This window comes from Cordyceps javanica, chromosome 1 (assembly GCF_051103115.1).
Source record: "Cordyceps javanica chromosome 1, complete sequence".
NCBI lineage: Eukaryota > Fungi > Ascomycota > Sordariomycetes > Hypocreales > Cordycipitaceae > Cordyceps > Cordyceps javanica.
The window spans coordinates 7,454,989-7,479,248 of NC_139295.1; the positions used below are offsets into that span (position 1 = coordinate 7,454,989).

General features: G+C 56.6%; 7 protein-coding genes across 7 annotated transcripts; 2 read left to right on the top strand and 5 right to left on the bottom strand.

The window, feature by feature from the left end:
• Positions 1-297: 297 nt before the first annotated feature.
• V2A60_002277 (Zn(II)2Cys6 transcription factor) lies at positions 298-2,139 on the bottom strand (the record flags this gene model as incomplete). The annotated part of the gene is made up of 1 exon (XM_083253628.1): positions 298-2,139. The coding sequence occupies one exon, from the start codon at positions 2,137-2,139 to the stop codon at positions 298-300; it is 1,842 nt and encodes a 613-aa protein (XP_083109754.1).
• A 2,264-nt stretch (positions 2,140-4,403) lies between these two features.
• Positions 4,404-7,475, top strand: V2A60_002278 (glycoside hydrolase family 35 protein; the record flags this gene model as incomplete). The annotated part of the gene is made up of 2 exons (XM_083253629.1): positions 4,404-4,915; positions 4,967-7,475. 2 exons carry the CDS (start codon positions 4,404-4,406, stop codon positions 7,473-7,475), a joined length of 3,021 nt encoding a protein of 1,006 aa, XP_083109755.1.
• A 116-nt stretch (positions 7,476-7,591) lies between these two features.
• V2A60_002279 (uncharacterized protein) lies at positions 7,592-8,660 on the bottom strand (the record flags this gene model as incomplete). The annotated part of the gene is made up of 2 exons (XM_083253630.1): positions 7,592-7,926; positions 8,060-8,660. 2 exons carry the CDS (start codon positions 8,658-8,660, stop codon positions 7,592-7,594), a joined length of 936 nt encoding a protein of 311 aa, XP_083109756.1.
• Positions 8,661-9,440: 780 nt separating this feature from the next.
• V2A60_002280 (general substrate transporter) lies at positions 9,441-11,111 on the bottom strand (the record flags this gene model as incomplete). The annotated part of the gene is made up of 1 exon (XM_083253631.1): positions 9,441-11,111. The coding sequence occupies one exon, from the start codon at positions 11,109-11,111 to the stop codon at positions 9,441-9,443; it is 1,671 nt and encodes a 556-aa protein (XP_083109757.1).
• A 1,936-nt stretch (positions 11,112-13,047) lies between these two features.
• On the top strand, positions 13,048-14,853 carry V2A60_002281 (glycoside hydrolase superfamily; the record flags this gene model as incomplete). Its single annotated transcript, XM_083253632.1, has 1 exon — positions 13,048-14,853. One exon carries the CDS (start codon positions 13,048-13,050, stop codon positions 14,851-14,853), a length of 1,806 nt encoding a protein of 601 aa, XP_083109758.1.
• Positions 14,854-15,482: 629 nt separating this feature from the next.
• Positions 15,483-20,674, bottom strand: V2A60_002282 (uncharacterized protein; the record flags this gene model as incomplete). The annotated part of the gene is made up of 6 exons (XM_083253633.1): positions 15,483-16,194; positions 16,252-16,693; positions 16,804-17,060; positions 19,327-19,824; positions 19,910-19,987; positions 20,088-20,674. 6 exons carry the CDS (start codon positions 20,672-20,674, stop codon positions 15,483-15,485), a joined length of 2,574 nt encoding a protein of 857 aa, XP_083109759.1.
• Positions 20,675-21,834: 1,160 nt separating this feature from the next.
• V2A60_002283 (permease family-domain-containing protein) lies at positions 21,835-23,750 on the bottom strand (the record flags this gene model as incomplete). Its single annotated transcript, XM_083253634.1, has 2 exons — positions 21,835-23,514; positions 23,670-23,750. The coding sequence occupies 2 exons, from the start codon at positions 23,748-23,750 to the stop codon at positions 21,835-21,837; spliced, it is 1,761 nt and encodes a 586-aa protein (XP_083109760.1).
• Between the last annotated feature and the right edge of the window lie 510 nt (positions 23,751-24,260).

Below are 24,260 nucleotides of genomic sequence, written 5' to 3' on the forward strand. Positions count from 1 at the left end.
TAAACTCTTCCCTCAGCCCTAATTACTGTTCCGCCAAGCTGTAATATGTATGCCTGTGCAAATGCATGGCTTGCACATGGGGGCTAATAGAACTGGAAAGGGTATGTAGGGTAGGTCCCCGCAACAAGCAGCCCCAACGCCAAACATGCTGTGGTATAAAGAGAAATACGCCGAATCGCGCCGCTGCTACGTATTTAACCCCGATTTGAATAATTCATTGTGCAGTATTTACCATGGTACTCGTAAATATCAACTCGATTTATCTCGAGCCTTGTGACCATGACCTCTCACTTCCCATCATGCATTGGGGCTTTCGCCTGCCAGACTGGCAAAGTCGACAATGGTGTACTGACGGCCGAGGACACCGAGCTTCTCGCGCAGATAGTCGCGCTGGGTTTTTTCTATGCGCTCGAAGCTGAACAGGAAGCGGACGAGAAACTCAAAGTCCTGGAGGCGGGCGCGGGCCTCCTCCTCGGTCTGACCGGGGCCGAGGGGCAGGGCAAGCACGTCGGCGACGGTGGAGGTGATCTCGAAGAGCTTGTGGAGGATGCCGCTGCCGTGGGTAACGATGCTGGAGACGTTACCGAGGCGTGCAACGAGGGCGCGAAGCTGGCTGGAAAGACGATGGGCGGGGAAGTGCAAGGAGAGGCCCTCGTGGGTGTCTTGCGGGGGCGCGGAGCGGAGTAGGCCGTGATGGAGGGCAAATTGCCAGACAAGAGTCCGCAGCCAAACACGGGTGACGAACAGGTCGACATGCTGAACCTCGGTGAAGCGGCCGCGTCCGCGACCGCTGGGGGCGTGGGCAAGGCGCTGCTCGGCGGCGACTGCGCCGTCCTCGTCACGGTCGAGCTCTGCCTGCTTGCTTTCGACCCACTGGGCCGTCATCGCCGGCACAGACAGCGTCGGATCCTTGTGCGCGGTCCAATGCGCGAGGAATGGCCCGTCGAGTACGCTAAACAGGTTGACTAGGCGGTTGAAGCCGAGGTCAACGTGCGGGGGGATGCATGGGTCGTGCAAGGGCACGGCAGCGAGCGCAAGCTGCACGCAAGGGAAGCCCGTGACGGTGGAAAGGAAGCGCTCGTGGATGTATACCTCCCAGTAGACGCGGCGCAGGCGAAAGACGTCGCGGGGCCGCATGCCGGTATGAACCGTGGCCCCAGCGGGGTTGAGGTAGCCGGGCTTGCCGTCTTCGGCGTTGAAGGCATCGATCTGCAGCCCGTCAAAGGGCATGGCGTCGTACTGGTGGACATTGAGGACCTGAATCATGGTGATGGCCTCGCGGAGTAGCATCAAGCTGCGGTCCCATCGTTTAAAGGCCATCATGCAGATTTCGAGAAAGACGCACGTCATGATGCGCTTGAAGTTGACGGGCAGCTCGCCAAACTTGACGCTGGCGGCAGAAGGCCCGGCGTTGAGGCTGGTCCACGCGGAGCTGTTGTCTCGGCTTGTCTCAGCTTGCCGGTGGACCTGGATGCTGAGGTTCATGAGGGTGGCGATCTCGGTGAGGGTGTCGGTGGCGCTGGTGAGGAGGGTCTGGGTGAGGTTGATGGTGACAGCGGTAAAGGCATAAACGAGGGCACGGTCCTGCAGGCTGACATTCATGTTTTGCACGGCGGCGCGCATCTCCTCGCAGGTGAGAACCGGGTTGACTGGGTAAATCTGCTCCTCGTAGAGCGCGAGGTAGCCGAGGAAGTAATGGATGGTGTGGTGTGGCCAGGCGCTGCTGCTGGCGACAGGCGAGGGCATGGAAGGGAGAGGAGAGGAGGCAACAGTGGTGACAGCGGTATCGGCGTGAGTATCCGAGTTGACGATACCAGCGATGGAGGTGACAGCCGGCGGGGAGGCATCGCTGGGCGGGCTGCTCGAACTAACGGAACCTCCTGCCAATGGTGAGTTCTTGGTGCTTCCGCCGCTACCGTCGCCTTGGTTGGATTGATTGGCCTGCTGCTCGTGCACCGCCTGGCTATTACGAAGCTGCGCAACGAGGCGACCGCGCACGCCCGGCTTGCGCTTGGCCGGGGGCGGCGCAAACTTGCAGGCGAGGTTCAGGTGGGCGCACTGAGAGCAGGGCTGCTCGCCGTTGCAGCGGACCTTGCGGACGCGGCAGCCATCGCAGGCGCGAACGACACGGGTAGACATGGCGGGATTGTGGCGAGGAGGCACAGCTGGCGGCTGATGTCGATGCAATACCACAGAGGATGCTCTGGTTGGTAGCGTGTGGTTTGGCGGCTGAGTGGTGGTGGTGCTCTCGGAGCGAGGACGTTTAGCGATGCGGCATGGCGTCGGCCGGGGGTGTGAGTCTCGGCTCTTGCGAGGCGCTGAGAGGCCGAACAATGCAGATGGAAGCTTACACAGCCGGAGCTTGCTTTCTGTTTTGAGATATTTGATGCCTGTGCGAAGGGGAAAAAAACGGCTGTGATGACAATGTAACTAAGATGGTCCAGATAATGAGAGCTGGCAAATTCTGGAAGAGGTGGAGCAGGCAGCTGGTACCGATTTTAGCAGTGGGCCGTCGCGAAGATGAGAAATATCTAGTGCACTACCAACTTGCTGCGTATAGCTTCTCTCACAGGAGAAAAATTGAGATGAAAGACCGAGGAAGGAGAAAAAAAGGAAGAAAAAAAATATATCGAGTATTGGAACCAGCGCCATGGTCAAAACTTCATGCACTTCGAAATCGCTGATGTTGATCATTCTTTCAGTGACCGCGATGGGCCGCCAGCTGGTACGTCGGCGTTTGCTGTTTGCTTGGACAAGACTTGGGATGAGCGTTTTATCGCCGCAGTGGAGAGAACTCGTCTGCTTCATTTCCTAATCTCGATTAAGCTTCATCAGACATCGAAACTTGTGTCGAACCAGTTTTAGAAGTCTCATCATCCATACTGCGTTGCGACCCAGCCGGTGAATTGTTTTTGCTTGATACAGAGGTATGGACTGCCATCGGCAATTGAAAGACACAACATGCCATTCCACAGGTACTAATTTGACCAGTGTTGTACCAGTAGTAAACAGAGCCGCCCTAGCAGACAATCGGATAATCGCCGCAGATCATCACATTATGCACAAATCATCTTCCATTTTGATCTGAAGATCGACGTCTAAAATAAAGAAATCCAGCCCAGTAATGCTGCAAGGCACCTACGTCGGACCAGGTACATCCATCCTGTCGGAAATAATCAGTTTTGTCCATCGTCAAACGCATCGGCATACCCACCGTTTAGACTGCAACGCCAGTACCTTTCTGGTTCTCACTGTCAAAGCGGCAATAAGCAAAGTGGCTGACGTTCTTTTACTCTGTCAAGCTGATGGCGTTCCATGCCTCCGCTGGGGCGGAGAGGGTTGGGGCCACCCGCATGCCCACTACGCCAACATCTTCGGAACGGGCTGTGGGACCCAGCTCGAGTCGATCCAAGGTCTGTCTGGCTGGGCTGGGGTTGCGCCGATATACCCTTTCGAGCTAAGTATCTCAACAGACTCCATGGGAGAACTCGGTATGAGTTACGACTGCACTCGACTCACCCCCCGCCCATGTGCCGTCTGAAACTATGGCACACCGAGCGACTCACCAGGCCCATCAATTTTACCACAATAAAACGCGTCGCGTGATGCAGCTCTCGCGTGATTCACAACATTGAGATTGCTTTAGCTTTTTCATGCCGGGATTTGCTACTCCGTACTCTTCGTCACCTGCCTTTTCAATGCCGCTTTCCGTCTATCGATGTCCTTACGAAGGATGGGTGTCAATGGAAGTGGATGTTTTAATTTCTCTCCGCAGACAATGGCTCTTTACAGCCGACTGCAGTCTGTAGTCCGCAGGATGCAGCTAATAACTAGCAACTTGTGGTCTCCTGACGCAGGTACCACCTGCACCAGAAATACAAACTAGTCTTATCCTGGTTTGTGCCCAACGACATACCAATCCAAAAGCCCTGGCCAAGGACGGAAATCTGCCCATACCTCATCATGGTCAAGGCCAATCACGATCCGGCGTTGTAAAATTGCCTGGGTGTTGGGTCCATTCCCACGACCCTGGCTCTTCGTGTGTTTGTCTGCACAGACAACAAGTCGCGTACCTTAGGTCTCGTTGGCAGTACTACGGAGTACCCCGTACTCTACGGCAACGTCTTTGGTCCCCATGCTCCCGCGCGACCTTCACGATCTCTACGCCATATTAGGAAGGAGACAAACAATGCATATCCGTATTAACCATGGTCTGAAATGTCACCTGCGGGCCCATCCCGCCGATACTAATCCCCGTGATTCAAACTGTAGTAGCTCAATGTCCCATTGGATACTTGACTACAACCCTGACCAGCTTTATAAACAAGCCCGTGGCCGCCGCTACCAACCGAAACTAGCGGCCGAGAGCAGACTCTTATTTCTACAATCCCGAGGTGTCTAACATGAGGCTCTCTACACTTTTGTCACAGCTCGTGCTGTCGTCCCTCGCAGCCGCGGCGGCTGTTCGAGGCAGGCGCTTTGGACCTTTCCAGGTCATTTCGGATGCTGAGAAGCGAGATGCGTACCAGAACGTCGTTACTTGGGATGCGCACTCCCTCTTCATCCGCGGTGAGCGCGCCATGATTTACTCTGGCGAGTTTCATCCGTTCAGGCTTCCGGTTCCTACTCTGTGGCTTGACGTCTTTCAGAAAGTCAAAGCTCTGGGCTTCAATACGGTCTCGTTCTATGTAGACTGGGCTCTGGTTGAAGCTAAAGAAGGCGAGTACCGCGCTGAGGGTATCTTTGATCTAGATCCCTTTTTCAAGGCCGCAGAGACTGCTGGTATTTTTCTCATTGCGCGTCCGGGCCCCTACATCAATGCCGAGGTCGCTGGTGGTGGTTTCCCCGGCCGTCTGCAGCGTCTGGCTGGCGAACTGCGAACCAAGTCGCCTGATTTCTTGAATGCGACTGAAAAGTGAGCTTAACAATTGTCTTCAAATCTTTCAGCCCATCTAACCGATTCCAGCTACATGAGCAATATTGTTCCGCTCATCGCCGAATACCAAATCACCAGGGGTGGACCAGTCATCCTCTACCAGGCCGAAAATGAGTACAGCATATCCAATGGCAGAGTTCCGTTCCCCGACGGCGAGTATATGCAAGCCGTCATTGACCAGGCACGCCGCCTTGGCATCGAAGTTCCCATCGTAAACAACGACGCCAGCAAGGACGGCCACAATCGGCCTGGCACCGGCGCTGGGGAGGTTGACATTTATGGTTATGACGCGTATCCTCTGGGGTTCGACTGTTCCAACCCATCTAATTGGCGCAATGATGCTCTTCCCGGCGACTATTACGAAGTACATATGAGAAACAGCCCCAATACTCCATTCCTCATCAACGAGTTTGGTGGTGGCTCTTACGACCCCTATGGCGGCGTTGGCTATGACAAGTGTGCTGCCCTCACTAATCATGAGTACGAGCGTGTATTCAACAAAGGTACTCTTACTGGTGGCATTGGTATCCTAAGCATCTACATGCTGTTTGGTGGCACTAACTGGGGCAACCTTGGCCACTCTCGGGGATACACCTCATATGACTACGGATCTGCCATCCGCGAGGACCGCTACCTCGACAGAGAAAAGTACTCTGAGCTAAAACTCGAGGCGCATTTCAACAGGGCCTCCCCCGGCTACCTTCTGACTACACCGGGAGATCTAAGCACCACTGCTTACACGGACAACCCCAACATTGCTGTGACTCCGCTGCAGTCTAACGGCACTGGGGACTTTTACGTGGTCCGCCATTCCGATTACTGGCTCACCACTTCTGCTTCGTACAAGCTGCGTCTGCCTACTTCTAATGGAACGCTCACAGTGCCACAAACTGAAGGAAGACTTACACTTCCTGGTCGTGACAGCAAGATTCACGTCACGAACTACCCGGTTGGCAACTACATCATGCAGTACTGCACTGCCGAAATATTCACCTGGCAGAGGGCCGGTGACGGGACCACCCTGATACTCTATGGTGGTCTCGGCGAGTTCCACGAGCTTGCTTTCCAAGATTCGAAACAAGTCACCCAGGTCGAGGGCAAAAACGTCAAGGCATCTTCCTCTTCCGTCAGAACTCTAGTCAGCTGGACAGTAGAAACCGAGAGACAGGCAGTTCAGGTAGACGACCTCACCATTTACCTTGTGGACCGCAACTCAGCTTACAACTACTGGGCCCCAATTCTCCCCAGTAGCAAGTATGGCAACTTTGGCAGCTCAGTTATGAATCCAGACGCCGTCATTATTAACGGCCCCTACCTTGTCCGCTCTGCCGATGTTTCGGGCTCTACCCTCAATATCCAGGCCGACTTCAACAAGACCGCCAACATTGAAGTCATCGGTGCTCCCAAAGGCGTAGATAAACTCTCCGTCAATGGACAGATTGTCTCATTCACCGAGACTAGGCAGGGCAACTGGTATGCTGATCTCACAATCCAGTTCCCCGACATTGAGTTACCCGATCTGAAATCTCTGGACTGGATGTCCATTGATTCTCTGCCAGAGTTGCAGAAGGGCTACAACGACTCTCGATGGACCCGGGCGCAGAACTTTACACGCAACTCTGCCTGGCCGCTTAGTACACCCGTGTCTCTCTACGGTGGCGATTATGGCTACAACACGGGCACCATGCTCTTCCGCGGCCGGTTCAGAGCCACTGGAAAGGAAAATAGCCTGTTTCTTCGCACCATGGGCGGGCTCGCATTCGCCAGCAGCGTCTGGCTCGATGGCAAGTTTCTCGGCGCCAGCCTGGCTCAGGCGAACAATGACGACGCAAACTCGACCTACACGATCCCCAGCCTTAACCCGGGTACAGTTCACGTCTTGACCGTTGTGGTGGATAACATGGGGCTAAACCAAGACTTCATCATCGGTGATGAGGACATGAAACGGCCTCGCGGTATTATGTCGTACAGCCTGACCACCAGCTCCGGCGACCAAACCAACATCTACTCGTGGAAGATTACGGGCAACCTCGGAGGTGAGAATTACAAGGACTACTTTCGCGGGCCTCTCAATGAGGGCGGCCTCTTTTTCGAGCGCCAGGGTTACCACCAGCCAGACCCGCCCACGCAGAAGTTCTCCCGCAGCACGCCTTTTGAGCAGCACGACGGCGCAGGCGTGCAGTTCTATACGGCCAAATTCGATCTGCGCCTCCCTGCAAAGGACTACGACATTCCGCTGTCGTTTGTTTTTGATAACTCGACTTCTTCGCAGCATTACCACGGCTTCCTCTACGTCAATGGCTTTCAGTTTGGCAAGTACATCAATTACCTCGGCCCGCAGACAAGCTTCCCCGTCCCCGAGGGCATTCTCAACTACGACGGCGACAACTGGGTCGGCCTGGCCGTGTGGGCGTTGGATGCTACCGGCGTGGCTGTTCCTGGCCTGTCGCTCGCTGCGCGCCAGCCGGTTCTAACTGGAAGACAGCCCGTGGAGCTGCTGGCCTCACCGAAGTGGGAGAGGCGACCGGATGCGTACTAACACCTGAGAGGCGTGCTTGCATGGATCTCAGGATTGACTGCATATTTTACTAATTTCATTGATTCACTGTATATCATATTCTCTATGAATACCTATTTTCTTAATTACCGTACCAATCAAAATATCATCAACATCATCATAAGCATGGCACCCCATGCAGCTGCGCCGAGTCCCAACATTGTACCAGCGCTGTTCTTATCGCCGCCTTCCTTTCCACCACTGCTTTTGTCCGCCTTGCCTATGCGCAGACACGCCATGCTGAGGGTATTCTGGTCGCGTTCCCCCGGCCCGCCCGCCGGGTAGCCCAGCGAAAAGGCAACGATGGCGAGCTTCTGCTGCCCCTCCAGCGAGCGAAAGCGCATCGTCGTGCGGCCGTGCGTGAGTGATGCGTTGCCCGGTACTGGTTTCTTGTCGATGACATACTTGTCCGAGAGTCGTGCGATCCATTCCGCTAGTTTGCAACACTCCAACGTTAGCAAGCCCATTTTTCATCATCATCTTTTTCTTCTTCTTCTTCTTCTTCTTCTTCTTCTTCTTCTTCTCCTTCTTCTTCTTCTTTTTCTTCTTACGCGCAGGCGACTTACAATCGGCCACCAGCGGGCGCGTGTCCGACGTCCCGTACAGCGACAGGTCTCGTCCGGAGCCGTCGCCCCAGTAGATGCTCGGGCAGCGCAGGTTCCGGGGCGGCGTGGCGAAGAACTTCATCAGCGCGCCGCCGGCCGCGGACGACCCCGTTCGCAGCGTGTTCCTGTCGGTGAAGAGCGTCTTGAGGTCCGCCACGCAGTCCGCGCCGAGCAGGTCCGCGCAGCCGCCGTCCGCGCCGCCGACGTCGCTCGTCGAGTTGGACTCGAGCGCCCACGCCGTGTACGCGCGCTCCTGGCCGCCGGTCACGTTGGCGGCGCCGTCGTCAAAGGCGAGCCACCACGACACGGCCTGCAGGGGCCCGTCGCCGGGCACCCGCACATCCTTGTTGGCGGCGGTGATGGCGATGATGTCGGCGCGCGCGAGGTCGTCGATGGCGAGCACAAAGGACGGGGGCGTCGACGGGAACAGCGTCGGGATCGGCAGGCTCACGGAGGCGCTGACCTTCGGGTTGATGCAGCTGTGACTGTTGCCATAGTCGCACTGTTGGGCGCTGGCCGTGACGGCGAGCGTGACGACGGTAGCAGGGACAGGAGAGCGCATTTCCGAAGGGGTCTGGGTGTATGAAGCTGTATACAGATGCGGCACGAGCCGGCGGCGGCAAAGCTAGTTTATACTCATGATTTCGGGGGGCAGTGCGCTACAATCTTGACAGCCTCATCCTTCCTCTAGCTCTGTAGCTCGTCATTTTCCTCTTGCTCCTTTCATCACTAGTGATCTGCGTCCCCTGCGTGCAGGGCAGAGCCGACGACCCTTTCTGGATATCGGCAGCGACTTGACTGGCCAGAGGACCCTTGCCCGTCGCCATGCTCAGCCGCAGCGGACCTGCTCCGTCCGCAACATTAGCCATCGCTCAGCCTCCAACGTCTTCATAGGGCTTTGCCCAGGAGTGCTGACTGAGGAAAGAACCCTGTACGTGCATAGAAGGCTGGGTCCATCTGGCGGTGTTGTAAGCTGGATGCGGGTTAGTGCCTGCAAGCCTCTTTTAAGCGTAAATGTGAGACGTTGGCGCGGATGCATATCGGGCAGCACCGGTATGGGAAAAAGAAATGACAATGGATAAAAGCCGAAGCAGTAAGACTTACCGCAGGGTTGGGAAAGCTCTGAGCCTGTGGCTAGCCAGTGCAGTGTTTCCTTGTTGCATATAGAGCCAGATCGTACAATCACATGGACACACGATTCAAATAAAAAAATGTGAGAAATCGTAATGCGTATGATAGAACCAAAATGCGCTGTCGCTCTAACTGAAATTTTGTCACATGATAAAAAAAAGTAAGTCAATGCATCCATTGCAAATGGAAATGCAGTACATAGCGTGTTTCCTTATTTCGCGCGCTCGATAAACTCGGCCTTGGCCTCAGTCTTCTCAGCAAAGACATCGCGATCCTCCGGCTCGAGGCCATAAATCTCGGCAGGGTCAACGACTGCCGCGCTAAACTTGCACGCCGACACACGGCGTTCAAAGAGCACGTCAAGCTCTCCAAATGTGCGGCCTTTGGGCTCGGGCAAGCGGAAGTAGGTCCAAGTGATGCACAGGGCGCAGGTTCCGGCAAAGAAGAGGCCAGACTTGGCACCCCAATCAAAGGCGGTCGGGTTGAGCATGCGCGGGGTGATGATGTTTGTGGCGATGCTGGCAATGTTGTACATGTTGCGCGCAAAGACGACTGATTTAGTGCGCAGACGGGTAGAGCTAATTTCGGATACGAGGGAGTAGCAGACAGGCCCGACTGTGCAGTCGTAGAAGAAGGTATAGACGAGGAGCAGGGAGCCAATGGCCCACTGAGCGGGAATGTTGTGGCGGCCGGCAAAGGCGGCGCCGCCGATACCGACGAGCAGGAAGAAGAGAATGCACTGTCCATAGAGATACAGAGAGCGGCGACCGAAGCGCGTCATGAGAAACCATGAAAAGAGTGTACCAATGAAACCGAGAGAGTATTGAGCGAGAGACATGCTGAATGCATTCTCAGTAGCAAGGCCGGCTTGGCGGTAGAACATGGTCGAGTAACCCATGAAGGAGGCACCGCAGAGGGTCTGGATAACCCACACACAAGTGACGATTTCGGTACGGCGACGATTGACACCTCTGAATAAATCAAAGTACGATGTACCTTGTTGAATCTTTCTTTCCATCTCGTTCGTGTGGATCATCATGGAGATGGTCTCGTCGGGGCGGAACTCAATGCCGCTGTTGCGGGTCGTAAGGCGTTGAAGCGATCTTCTAGCATCGTCGAGCCGGTTTTTGCGGACCAGCCACCACGGTGATTCAGGAGCGAGCCAGATTCCAATCATGAGAGGCAATGGCCATGCCCACTGCAGGGCAAATGGGATCTTGTAGCCCCATTTGTTGTTAAGAGGAATCATGCCGCGAAGAACACCAGAGGCGATGAACTGGCCCATGACCCAGCAGAGGTTGACATAGGTAGTGAGATATGCACGAAGATGGGTGGGGCAGACTTCAGCAGCGTAGGTTGTAGTGAGAGTCTGAAAGACACCCCAGGGAAATCCAATCAGGAGTTCGCCGGCCAGTAGCTGGGGCAGGGACTCGGCAAAGAAGATGATGAAGATGAAGCAGATGCAGAGGAAGAGGGCACCGACTAGAGTCTTGCGATAACCGAAGCGATCAGCAATGACACCGGCGACGAAGAGACCAAGAATCTGGCCACAAAGGGCAGCGTTGGACAGGCCCGACTGCCACGCAGCCGTCAGTTGGTAGCCATCCTCGGACGGCTCGCCAAACTTTTCCGCAAAGGCAGGGTACACGTAAAGGCCATTAATAATGGTCAGATCAAACCCTTCCATGACGATGCACGTCGAGAAGAAGATGGACCACATGCATGCCTTTTTGTAAAGTTTGAGCGATTTCAAGAGACCCAGATTGTGTTCTGCCTCAGTGGCGGCGGCGGCTTCAAGAGCGCGGGAAGCGTCCACAACAGGGCTGACAACGGTGGCCATGACCTCGCCACCAATGTTTTCTTTTTCGCTCGGAGAGCTCATGGTTGTAGAAGAGGATATCAGTACTGGGATAGTAGCAGAGGATGTAAAGAAGAAAGCTGATCAGAGTCAAACGCTGGCTATTGAGTCATGGTAGGCTGCGAGTCTGGGGTAACAAGCTTTTCGTCCCGCAAATTGAATCGGTGCGGAGCGAGCTCTTTTTATAATAACGGCATACTTTGAGGTATCATAGAAGAAAGAATTTGAAGTTGAGACCGTGGTCTGGGGAAACAAGAAGAGTCAGTCGCCTATAGATGGGGCCCCCTGCCGTTCGAAGCCACCGGAAGAGCGCTAGTAAGCCACCCAAGCAGGAGCTAACTCAGGTTGGTAAGTCCCCAGAGCGCTTTGAAAGAGGTCAATTGCCGCCAAAGAGGCCATTCTTACGGCGATGCCGGTGGAGGATGAGAGGGGGTCTCGCGATGCCGACGACTGAGTTGGAAGCCCACTACGCCTGGTGGCTAGTAAACCAGGAGGTCAATTGAGGCCATCATCCTGTCGGGCCGACAAGAAATTGAACGATCGGTCAAGTCGTCCCCACGCCTGAAGCCGATGATGGCGTTCGCACAGCACTTGCCAGCCCGTCGTCTGCTGCCAACGTGTCGCGTGTGTCCAATCCGGGGTTGCCCACAAGTTCCCCATGGGGGACGCAGTGATTTGGATAGTTTATTTCTTCTTTGCTGCACAGTGATGCCTCGTCTCAACAACCGCCTCACCTAGAGCCATACAGGCAGATCCGCTAGGTGGACTCGGTCAGTCACCGGACCATCGGCTCCAGCTCGGCGCAAGACTTGTTGTTGCATCAAGACAGCGAGTGATGCGCCGAGTTGAATACGCTTTTTACATGCATTTTCGCCTCCGTCTTCCGATCGCTGCTGCAGACCTATGGCGTAGAATAGGGGCGATTCATGACGAACGCAGGATTCAGCCGGTAACTGGGAAGATGCGGCTCGGGTGTGGCGGCCATCTCAACACCCAACAACACTTATTACAGTCAAAACCCGACCTTCGGGCCGACTCTTGTAAGTAGGGGAATTGCCTCAATATAGATTGACCTATAAAATGTCTTGGTTAGCGATGGCCGCTTTGTGGCTGATGCCCCTGTTTGCCACCACATTGGATGTCGTTTGCAACAACCCCGCTGTACCGAAGCCGTGGATTAGCGTTCGAGCTCAAATAGTTTGCTTCTGGAAAGATGCACAACGAAATGACAATCCGGGGGTTGGCTGGGGAAGCGGAGGTGCGCAAGGTGTGAGGCTTGATGAGGCGGGTTGCCTTTGTGGTGTGGAGAGTCGCTGTCCTACCAAGTTAGTGGTGCAGAGGGGAAAAGGTGTGGCGGACAGGCCGTGCTTATTCGGAAAACTTGGCTGATGGCTTCTGTCGGTCCGACATGTCGAGCAAAGTTGTCGGTCCGACAAGCCGAACCAACACTTTCCCGCCTCGTCCCCCGCGTTCTTCTCCGCAAGCCTCCCCGACGCTAGTGTTCGAGCATACCTTTGGCTGATCAAAAATGCGTCTTGTTTCATGGCCAGATTTACCGCCAGGTGAGGCGTTCAGCTCATCTCCGCGATCCAAAGCGGCTGTATACTCGTCCCTGTTCTTCACCGTTTGTCGGACCGACATCACCACCAAGCCGTTGGATTAACGGAGAATGCGGGAACCTAGAATGGATTTTCTCTTTTGCCGCTCCGGTCCTTTCTTTTTGTGATGAGACATGTTGCACTGCCTTTGCTGTGCTCTCCACAACGACCCACGACTCTCGCAGATTTAAGCCGTCGCCCGTCACCCCAACGCTGTACTGAAGACAAACCATACACCATCACCCGCCCTTTTCTCCCCCTTCATTCTATCGGCTGCTGTGTTGGAAGTGGCTTTTGATTGTACGGTGCCTCCTATACCCCTTTTGTTTTCGCTGCATCATCCACACATCATAGCCGCGAAAATGACCGTCATCGGGCGAGAGAAGACGTGGTGGAAGCAGGCTTCCATCTACCAAATCTATCCGGCCTCGTTCTGCGACGCCAACGGAGATGGCATTGGCGACATCCCCGGCATCACGTCCAAGCTGGACTACATCGCCAGCCTCGGCGTGGACGCCATCTGGGTCTGCCCCATGTACGACAGCCCGCAGGTTGACATGGGCTACGACATTGCCAACTACGAGGACGTCTACCGCCCGTACGGAACGGTCCAGGACATGGAGACGCTGATCCGCGAGACGCACGCCCGCGGCATGCGCATCATGCTCGACCTCGTCATCAACCACACCTCGGACCAGCACGCCTGGTTCAAGGAGTCGCGCGCCAGCAAGGACAGCCCCAAGCGCGACTGGTACATCTGGAAGCCCGCCAGGTACTCGGCGGCGGGCGAGCGGCTGCCGCCCAACAACTGGCGCGGCAACTTTGGCGGCGGCAGCGCCTGGGAGTGGGACGAGGCCACGCAGGAGTACTACCTCCATCTCTTCGCCACGGAGCAGCCGGACCTCAACTGGGAGAACCCCGCCACGCGCAGGGCCATCTACGCCTCGGCCATGGAGTTTTGGCTCGACCGCGGCGTCGACGGCTTCCGCGTCGACACGGTCAACATGTACAGCAAGCACCAGGACTTCCCGGACGCGCCCGTCACGGACCCCAAGGCGCCGTTCCAGCCCGCCGGCTTCGTCTACTGCAACGGGCCCCGCATGCACGAGTTCCTGTCCGAGATGAACGCCATCCTCAGCCGCTACGGCGCCATCACAGTCGGCGAGCTGCCCTGCACGCCCGACATGGCCAAGGTCGTCAAGTACGTCAGCGCCAGGGAGAAGCAGCTCGACATGGTCTTCCAGTTCGACCTGGTCGACGTCGGCTTCGGCAAGACGCACAAGTTCGAGACGACCCCCCGCAACTGGACGCTCCCGGACGTCAAGGCCGCCGTCGAGCGCACCCAGAGCATCATCCGCGGCACCGACGCGTGGACGACGGCCTTTATCGAGAACCACGACCAGGCCCGCTGCGTGTCGCGCTTCACCGATGACAGCCCCGCGTTCCGCGTCGCTGGCGCCAAGCTGCTGGCGCTTATGCAGTCGTGCCTCAGCGGCACCCAGTACGTCTACCAGGGCCAGGAGATTGGCTGCGTCAACGCCCCCGAGGCCGGCTACCCGCCCGACAACTACCTCGACATTGACAGCTCCCTGTACTACAAGATGGTCCAGGAGCGCTACGGCGCCGACAACCAGGCGGAGCTCGACCGCGCCTTCAGCGCCATGCAGCACCTCGCACGAGACCATGCGCGCGTGCCCATGGCCTGGGACGGCGCGGCCAAGTACGGGGGCTTCTCGGAGCCTGCGCTCCGAGCCGGGCGGGACGTGTCCGAGCCGTGGATGAAGGCACACCCGCTGGCCGGCGAGATCAACGTGGCGTCGCAGCTCGACGACCCGACCAGCGTCCTCGCCTTCTGGCGCAAGATGCTGGCGTTCCGCAAGGAGCACGCCGACGTCTTGGTGTACGGCGACTACAAGGGCCTGCAGGAGGATGACAAGGAGACCTTTGTGTTCCTCAAGGAGGCGCAGGGAGGCTCGCAGCAGGCGGCGCTCGTGGTCCTCAACTTCACCAGCGAGCCGCAGACGTGGACGGTGCCGTCGGCTACCGAGCTCGGACTGCCGGAGCACGACTCGGTCAAACTGACGCGCCTCTTATCGACGCACGATGGCAAGGGCGAGGCACAGACTCTGCAGCCCTTTGAGGGTCAAGTCTTTACTCTAAGCACATAAGATGACTGCAGAAAACCTGCGAATTGCTTTGGGGGCCGAAGTCGTCGAAATCTGGCGCAAGTGGTAGACTGTACATAAGTCAGAGTCAACTTGGCAAAGTTATGAACTAATTTAATGACCTGCAATGACCAGCATGCGTATATGCATGCTCTGATTAGTTTTTCTTTTTTTTATATATTCCTACCTAGACAATGTGCCCAGTCCATTATGCTGTCATGCCGAGCTGAGCTGCCATTCATTGTCCTCTGCATCACACCTTTTAGCTGTCTTCTCTGTAGAATCTCCGCGAACCCCCGTCGCTCATCAACATTTTCAACACCAAGGCACATGTATGCTCAGGTTGCTGAACACTGTCAGATGTATCGTGCGCCCCCTTTCTGTCTTTACCCCAAACCTGCTATTGCTCAGCATACGCGTGTTCGCTGCCTTTATACAGCGCTCACGAAGCTGTTGGCTCATATCGCCAACGTTCCTAAACGGTGCTGTACCACGTCGAAACGTGTCTGTAGTTGTTGAACTCGGGCGCATTCACGTCGTGTTTTTATTCGTTTCTCTTCACATGTTTCCATGACGCAGTGCGCGCTCCAGGATTCATCCCGTCGCGTCGCTTCCTCGCCCATCCGTGTCGCTCAGCACGGCACAGGCTCGGGGAAGCAGTCGTCCCACTCCCGTCCGCCCGACTTCCAAAAGCGATGTAGCAGCTCGCGGCAGCGTATCGGGCCGCACGCCACGATGGGCTGCTCCCAGATGGCGAGCAGGCTTCTCGACACAAAGTCCCTGTCCTCTGCCGCGCCGTCGGCCAGGGCCACGCCCGCGACGACCATGGGCCACCGCAGGTTCGGCGGGTATGCCAGCCGCGGGAACAGCACCCGCATGCGTACCAGCAGTTCAGTGCGCTGCGCGATGCGCAGGCCGTGGTAGGGGTCCATGCCGGCGGCGTGGGCGTGCTGCGTGGCGGCGCGTGCCCAGGACGCCGTGCCTCGCCGCGGGAGCGTGAGCAATGCGAAGAGGCGGACCGCGATGTGAAAGATGCGAGACAGCGCCATGCTATGCTCCCGTCCGTAGACTGGGTTCGTCTCAGTCCAGTTCTCGATGTCGGCGTGATCAATCTCCTCCAGCTGGCGGTGCACCAAGTGCGTCAGGTTGGTTGTGGCAGCGGTCGTGGCAGCTGTGTAGCGAAGTCGGTTGACGTGGAACATGGCTATCCGCAAGTCCAACGGGGCTGGTAAGTCGCAATCATACTCGCCCAGTAGGATGATGCGCATCTCATCGTCGCTGAAGCCGTTGTAGTCTGTGATTTGCATGCGTGCCGGCGTCGTAGTGCTAAACATGATGGCCTCTCTACAACGTGTACGTTAGCGCCGCCGACTTTCTCGGGGCATGGAACTAGAAACTTACGATAGAAGACGAGTAAAGCCTATAGGAGGGCCTGTTGTCATGCTCGACCGCAACATATTTGGCACGCCGCCAATGGAACGAATGTAAGCGATGCTGCCCCGGATGTGAGCGTGCCACAGCGACCAGTGAGCAGGCAGATCCAGACGCATGAGGGTATAGAGGCACGAGTAGATGTAATTGCGACCCTTGAAGGTGCCGCCGCGTATGAAGAAGTTGATGAGCTCGATAATCTCCAGCATCGTGTTGGAGTAGCTCGACCACAGCGTCTCCAGCCCGTCCCCTTCGCCCGGCTGCAGGAGCTTGCCGCGGTGCATGGACAGCATCTTGATGTAGTGGGAAATCTGCCGGCCGAGAAAATTGGCGGGATGCGTGCGGTCGCTGAACGACGGAGCTTGCAAGACACCAAACTCTGTTGGCTGCCATTCTTTTACGTAGGTGTGGTCTGTCCGCGCCGCGCAGTAGACGTTGGTTGCCATGTTAGCAAAAGTGCCGAACGAGAGCCCCAAGTCGAGGCGATGAGAGACGAGCAAAGAGAAGAGAGGCGATTCGTACAGAATTTGATGGCCTGCATGTAGTCCCAGTACGGCGGATCGATTTCGACGGCCGGCTTGTCCGAACGTCGAGCCATGGTCCGCAGTGCTCTTTTCAGAGCCGCGTGCTGTTCCTTTGACGCCTCTGGTCCCAGCTTGCTGGAGATGACAATAGCAGTCTCGCTTGACGGCGGCAGCTCATAGCCGCGACATTCATGGCCCCCTTTGACACAGCGCCGGCATTTGGGACGCTCCTCGTCGCAGCGAACACGACGAGCACTATTGCCATGTTTGAATTAGCAACAGGGCGCGAAAATATTGGTGGCAAGTCTCCAGATCTGATTAATGGAGGGAGGGGCGGTGGGCGAAGGGAAAATAATTACCGACAAGTCCTACAGCCGCCCCTGGAGCGGCTGGCCCAAGCTCTCTTCCTTGTCTCCTCTTTGCGCGTGGCGCGCCAGCCATCGCCACTCTGGTCCCCGCTCTCGGAACCTGACCCGGACCAGGATGGCATCGGAGTCTCGGCGATGAACTCGAGTTTTAGTCGTTGAGGGCTCATATCTCACGGGTTGGGATGAAATGATGAGCAAGAACGTCCAGTGAGGGGAAGTCGCCGGCGGAGCAATATCGGCTGAACCTATTCAGGCTACAGGGTACGGAGATGCCGACGCTTGCGATGTGCTCACTGCAGGGGGGGGAGAACTGCAGACGACAAAAATACAATTTGTTCCCCTGCCCGTTTCTATATCGTTCCAAAGGCGTAAAAGGCTGGAAAAGTGTCACCATGGGTGTGTGCTCTGGATGGTCATCAATGGCTACTGTATCTTGTACAAGGTCTGACTCGAGTTACCGGCCAGTCACTCCATTTATGTGTTGACTCACATGACACTGCTCTAGTCCTTCTGTGTCATTGTATTTGATCATCGTGCTTACCTTGCTCTTTTCTACAAGTAAGATAGTTGTTGCGCCTGGGAGCTACTTGGATTCCGGCTGTCTTGCCACTAGCGTCCATGTTTGAGATGCCAATGAAAGTCAAGCAACAGAAGAAGGCAGGCGGGGACGTTGGTGGGATTAATAACGCACTAAAGGCTCAAGGTTTAGCGCTCCCAAGTGTACATAGATAGATAGTATCCTAGGCATATTATAGCCTCGATGGACATCTAATGCTCGCGCTGAAAAAGCGCGTGTTGTATGTCGACAAACACGGCCACTCTGCCCTGTCCTGTATTGCTCGGCATGCAACAATCGAAAGGCGGTCAGCTCTAGGAAAGAACAATGGCTGATGAGTTTTATGTAGAAAAATGAGTGAGCAAGTTGACAAGCATCGGCAGTTACAGATAGGAGTGCCTTTGATGTACTCGTCCACCTGTTTCCACAATTGCAGAGTCACAACAGTGACCACATGATATAGACATGATTTGCCACAAATTACCCAAACCATCGTTGTTCATCCGTTCCAAATGCTCGCGCTTTACCCAATCGATTCGTTCCGCCCGCGCACCTTCACGTCGCCGGCACCCTGGCCGGATCCCACCACGGCACGCACGGGTGGAATCACCATCCTTGAGACAGTGTCTTGGGCACAAACGCCTTGGCCTCACAGCCCCCGCTTGCCTGGTTGTTCCCTCACCAGTCGACAGTGGTACCCAGACACTGACCACTGTACCGTCAAGAGTGTCGAGATGGCGAGGATGGCGAGGATGGCTACATTAGCCGAGAAGGAAGCCGACAGGACAAAGTTGTACTAGTGGACAGCATTAACCTTTGCTTCACATCACTTAGCTCGAGCGGAGCGCAAACCCGAGACAGGGATAGAAGCAAACCTTGGATCAAAAGGCGGAATATCGATCGCGGATGCAGATCCACGGCAGCCATCCCAGCTGGAGGCTACACTGTATTTATTACATTAATAGTACGTCTACACTTTTTCGTACGCAGCCAATTGATTGGACCAGTTGCGAGTCCTTGTCTCTCTCTCTCTCTCTCTCTCTCCCTCGGCGTTTCTCTCTTTCTCTCTCCGTCTTTCATCTGGGCCTATACCTATATAATGCTGCCGCATTGCCGACTTGGACGGGACGCGGCTTACACGAGACCAACAGACGTATTGGCCGAGCTCTTTTCGCAAAGCACCTATGAAATCAGGCACGGAGTTGACTGCAGGATCGTCCCAAGCGTCGAGCAAAGGGGTCAAGTCCAGGATATCAATAATGCGTCGTGAACACGGCCGTTGGCCAGATGGCATCACAAAAAGGAGATCAACATTTGGTATGAATTCTGCCAAGTCAGTCGTCAAACCGGTATATGGTAGTTGGATTTCTACCTGTTGAAGCCTTTTCACACCTCGTGTCACCGTCTATATACATGGGTTTTTGATACATGCTCTGCAACCTCTCCTGCTCCGGACTCTAAACCATCAAAGCAATATGTTTCAGTTCGCTGAATAGACACACAAGAAAAAAAAATGATTAGCCTGTGTCTTTTACATGGAGTAGTCCCCCCTTCCTTGAAAAGGGATCCCATAGTTTTTTGTGAAGGGGAAATTTACCTTTCCACCTGGTGGCCGACCTTCATGGGCGGGTACTCGGTCTCGCGGCCCTCGTCGCGGCCCTGGGCGCGCCGGGCGTCGCGCAGGGCGCGGGCGCGGTCGGCGAGGGCCGGCACGGGGACGAGGTCAAAGTCCGAGTTGAGGTGCCAGAAGAGGGTGCTGGAGATGCGGATCTGCGGGCGGTCGGGCCGCTCCGCGGCGCGGCGCCGCATGGTGTCGAGCGTCGCCTCGCTGACCGTCACCTCGTGGAAGCCGGCCTTGACGAGCCCGCCCGTGAGGTGCTCGAGCTGCTTGCCGGCCTGCACCAGCAGGTAGTTGCCGGGCGGCATGCGCACGGGGATGCGCCGCCCGGTGTTGCGCGCCCAGATGTTGAGCCCCGGGTACCGGCTGCGCCCGTGGATGGTGAGGAAGTTGAGGTCCGTGTGGAAGCCGGCCAGGATGGTGTCCTTTTCGCCGTACTTTGTCAGGTCAGATGCGGTCGGGGCGAGGAGATGGGGTCTATTATTTTTTTTTTCTTGTCAGTATTCAACTCTCATTCACATGTTGTATACAGTCTCCGCGTCGAGCGATGGATGTTTCGTACCCGTATCGGCCGGCGTCGCTAAAGTACGTCCGGGGTAGGCCGAGGCCTACTGCTGCCATTTCTGAGAGCGTCGAGACCCTAGACGATCCGCGTCAGCTTCTAATCGACCTTGCAAACACTCACTTCCTTCCATTGCTTTCTTCTTCTTCTTCCCCACGAGAAAAAAAAAACAACGTACGCGCTCTTCATGCAGTTCCCCCAGCGGTCCATGGTGGGCGCCCAGCGCGCCCGCAGCGCCGGGTCGTCGGGCAGGACGTTGGGGGCGGCGGCGGCCGGGAAGGCGGTCTGGTAGGGGGCCTCGTCGGCCATGCGCCAGAAGAAGCGGCACTTGGGGTCGGGCTGGTGGGCGGCGACGTCGAGCGGGCGCTGGTCTGGGGCGAGGCGGGCGATGACGTCGAGGCAGGGCTCGTCGACGGCGCACTTGGGCCGCTCCGTGTTCTCGAGCGTGGCGCCGACCTGGTAGCCGAGCGCGGGCCGCTCGTCGCGGCGCAGCGCCGTCTCGGGCTGCGCAAAGTAGTCCTCGAGGAGGTCGAGGAAGTCGTCGTTGTCGCGGGCCGCCACGCGCGAGTCGCGCAGCACCAGCGCCCCGTACCGGATCAGCGCGTCCGCCGCCCGGGCGCACTCGGCGGCGGCCTCGGCCGACGACGGGTCGTGCGACAGGTACACGTCCATGTCGACGATGGGCAGGTCCATGGAGATGGGCGAGGCGGCGTCGGCGGCAGCCGCCTCAGTGGTGGCGGAGGTGGCGGAGGTGGAGGAAGCCATGATGTACGGTGGTGCTTCTCGAAAGTGTGTTCGCCCGTATACGTGGTCGTATATTATTGTCTGTGCAATCGTTTCTATCGTCTTGGGGGCGAGGTTTGGCGATAGCGATGGTGCACCAAGACGAAGGCGGGGTAACTGACGTGGTGGTGGTTCCGTGGTCGAGCAATGCGTGCTAAGAAGCCCAGGAGGACAAGTGACAGCAGAAAGGTTATACGTATAAAAGGGCAAAGCAAACTCGACAAGAGAGAAAAGGCAAGGAAAAAAAACGACCTGCATCTGCTGCACCGTTGCTAGCCGCTGAAGCATGTGCTTTGCTGCGGGGGCGGGGCAACTTCCAAGATTGGCTGATTACCGGCGCCGTGATTCGCCCGCTGTGTGTGTCGCTCGCGCTGAAGGATTGTCGGAGCCCGCCGAACGCCCACAGCTACAGTGAATCACAGGGCAGCGAAGAAGAGAGAATGGGGAGAAGTGGCAGAATAGAAAAATCGACGAAATGGGACAATCGAAAAGATGGAAAGTTGGTGCAGTCTAGCAAGTAATCCAGTATAGATTCATCAGCAATATTGTTATATGCAAAATATATCGTCGTATACAAGAAATGTTCAAGCCAACAGCGCACACGGTAGGTTGTAAGCTACTAATAAGTCCCGAAACAAAAAAAATAGCAAGTTCGAAATGCCAACCACCAAAGCCCCCGCATCAGCACATCTAGACACCATCAGAGGAACAACAGTAATGGAGAATGAAAAAAAAAATGAGAAAAAAAAGTACAAAGCCCGCATCAGCCATGTATCCAAGAAAGCGATGCAAAGCAGAAAGTGAGAGAATAGAAGAAGAGAGGACCAAATATTGCGAAAGAAGAGAGCTCGAAAAAGCAAAGCAAGACTCTTTCCACATTGGCCGATGAGAATTTCGCGAGAGAAGAGAGAGAGAGAGAGAGAGAGAGAAAGGAGGGAATTGCCAGATTTCGAAAACTACTTGCGCGTTGAGCAACATCACTGGCGACGAAAACACCAGGCTCGTAAGTAGGGGTATCAAGCGAGCAAAAGTGTTCGGAAATAACATCACTGGCGAGGGTTGTCGGGACGGATAGAAGAAGCAAATTGTGGTGATGAAACCATGACCCTTGAGAGGGGAAGGAAAATTAATCCCCGAGGTTTCTACTGTTGTTTGGCATGGGACTCGGGGACGTTCGTGGCGGCCGCAGGCTGAGCGGGCTGTTCATTGTCGGAGGCGTGATTGGAAGCGAGGTCGGCCTCTTTAGGCGTCAGCGTGGTGGTGGTGGTGGTGGCGGGCGACTCGTCCCTCCAAAACGTCTTGTTGCCCTTGGACAGGCGAACCATCCAGGGCGGCAGCACGCCGCCGGGGATCTTGTAGGTCCAGCCGGTGCGCTCCTCGTAGTTGGGCGGAAGGATGCGGCCGCCGGACATCTTCTTGATGACCCAGACGGAGCCGTTGAGGATTATGTAGGACATGACGCCGGCAATGAGGCCGTTTGCGATGGAGTAGCTAAAGGGCATGATGGCGATGGTGAGGAAGGCGGGGACGGCATCGCCGAGGTACTTCCAGTTGATCTCGACGACGGCGGTAACCATCATGGAGCCGACAATGACGAGGACGCAGCCGGTGGCCCAGGGGGGGATGGAGGCGAAGATGGGGGCGAAGAAGATGGTGATGAAGAAGCAGAAGCCCGTCATCATGGCGGTGAGGCCCGTCTTGCCGCCCTCGGTGATGCCGGCGCCGGACTCGACAAAGGCCGTGACGGGGGGCAGGCCAAAGATGGCGCCGATGGAGATGGAGATGGCGTCGGTCATGTAGGCGAGGGTGGAGCCCTCAAAGTCCTGGGTGACGGGGTCGATGAGGCCGGCGAAGCGGGCCATGGAGTAGAGGGTGCCGGTGCAGTCGAGGATGTCGACGTAGAGGAAGGTGATGAGGGCGAGGCCGAACTGGCCGCCGTACTGGGCAACGTCCCACTCCTGGACGTTGAGGATGCTGCGGATGGGGTGGACGGTGACGACCTTTTTGAAAAAGTCAAAGGCGTCGTCGCCGACGGGGGTGTAGGGGAAGGTGGTGACGGGGGTGGGCCGGGGCCAGGAGACGATGCTGACGAGGAGGATGCCGGCAATGACGGCGCCCTTGACGCGGTACATCATGAGCATGACGGTGAGGATGCCGCCGCAGAAGATGCCGATCCACATGGTGGGGTTGCGCATCTTGTCGGAGCCGGGGCAGGCGCCGGTCTTGGGGTCGCGGGCGGAGGGGTGGCAGCCGGCGAGCTCGACGGGGGTGGCCTGGGAGCCGACGATGAGGCCGATGCCGTTACTGTAGGTGAGGCCGATGAGGGTGAGGTAGAGGCCGATGCCGGCGCCGGTGGCGAGCTTGATGGAGGCGGGGATGGCGCGGGCGAGCCACTGGCGCATGCCGAAGAGGGCGAGGGCGAAGAAGATGAAGCCCTCGACGAAGATGGCGGTGAGGGCGACGCGGTAGGGGACGGGGCCGGAGCCGTGGTAGCCGACGACGGTGTAGGCAAAGTAGGCGTTGAGGCCCATGCCGGGGGCGATGCCGACGGGCATGTTGGCGAGCAGGCCGACGAAGAAGGTGGCGATGGCGGAGATGGCGGCGGTGGCGGTGACGACGTCGCGCTTGATCCCCTGGACGCAGATGGCGTAGTCCTGGTCGGCGTTGCAGAGGGGGTCGTCGGGGCCGGCGTTGCAGACGCAGGTGCCGCCCGACTCGGAGACGATGGACGAGTTGACGGCGAGGATGTAGGCCATGGCGAAGAAGGTGGTGAGGCCGGCGCGCATCTCGGTCAGGAAGTAGGAGCCTTTACGCTCGCGAGGCTGTCAAGAGGTGTGCAAGTCAGTACATGTGTGTGGTTGTTTTTGGTGTTGTTTTTGAGATTGCGCAGGTGTATTGATTGTGTAGTCAAAGAAAAAGAAATCTGTATGGGAGGTTGTGTCTAGCTATAACTAGATGTTGGCGTGAGCCGACTTACATGACCAGAACCATCGAGACGAAACCAACGGCCGACGAAGCTCGTGGCGACGCGGGCGTTTACGTTTTCAGCCCAACCCATGTTGAAGGGGATAGGTAGCAAATGGAGATGATGGCAAATCCGTGGTGAGTAGAGAGATGAAGCAATGGATTAGGACAAGGGGACCGGCGGAGAGGGCCGTGTATTATAGCAGAGTCGAAGTTGGAGCCAAGGAAGAAGGGTGTGGGTGTGGATGTAGGCGAGGAGGGTGTGGGCGCGGGCGCGGGACGGTGGCGCGGGCGTGGTTGGAGAGGTCGAGGAGCAAAGGTCAAGGGTGTAAATCGGCGGGATGCATGTAGAAATAATACAGGGTCTGTCGTATAGACGGTTTCGAAAGGAACAAAGGCGTCGGCGATGGGGTGGGAGGCGCGACGAGGGCGGCGCCGCGAGTTCAGTTGCGAGGTTGTGTGGTGGCGTGTGGCTTTTGTTACCAGACAACGGCGGCTGCGGCTGAAGAAGATGGAAGACGGAGAAGGATGAGAAGATGTTGGCTGGTGAGGGCGAGAGAAGTTGTCGTCAAGTATAAAGACAATGGAAGGATTCAACGTAGCC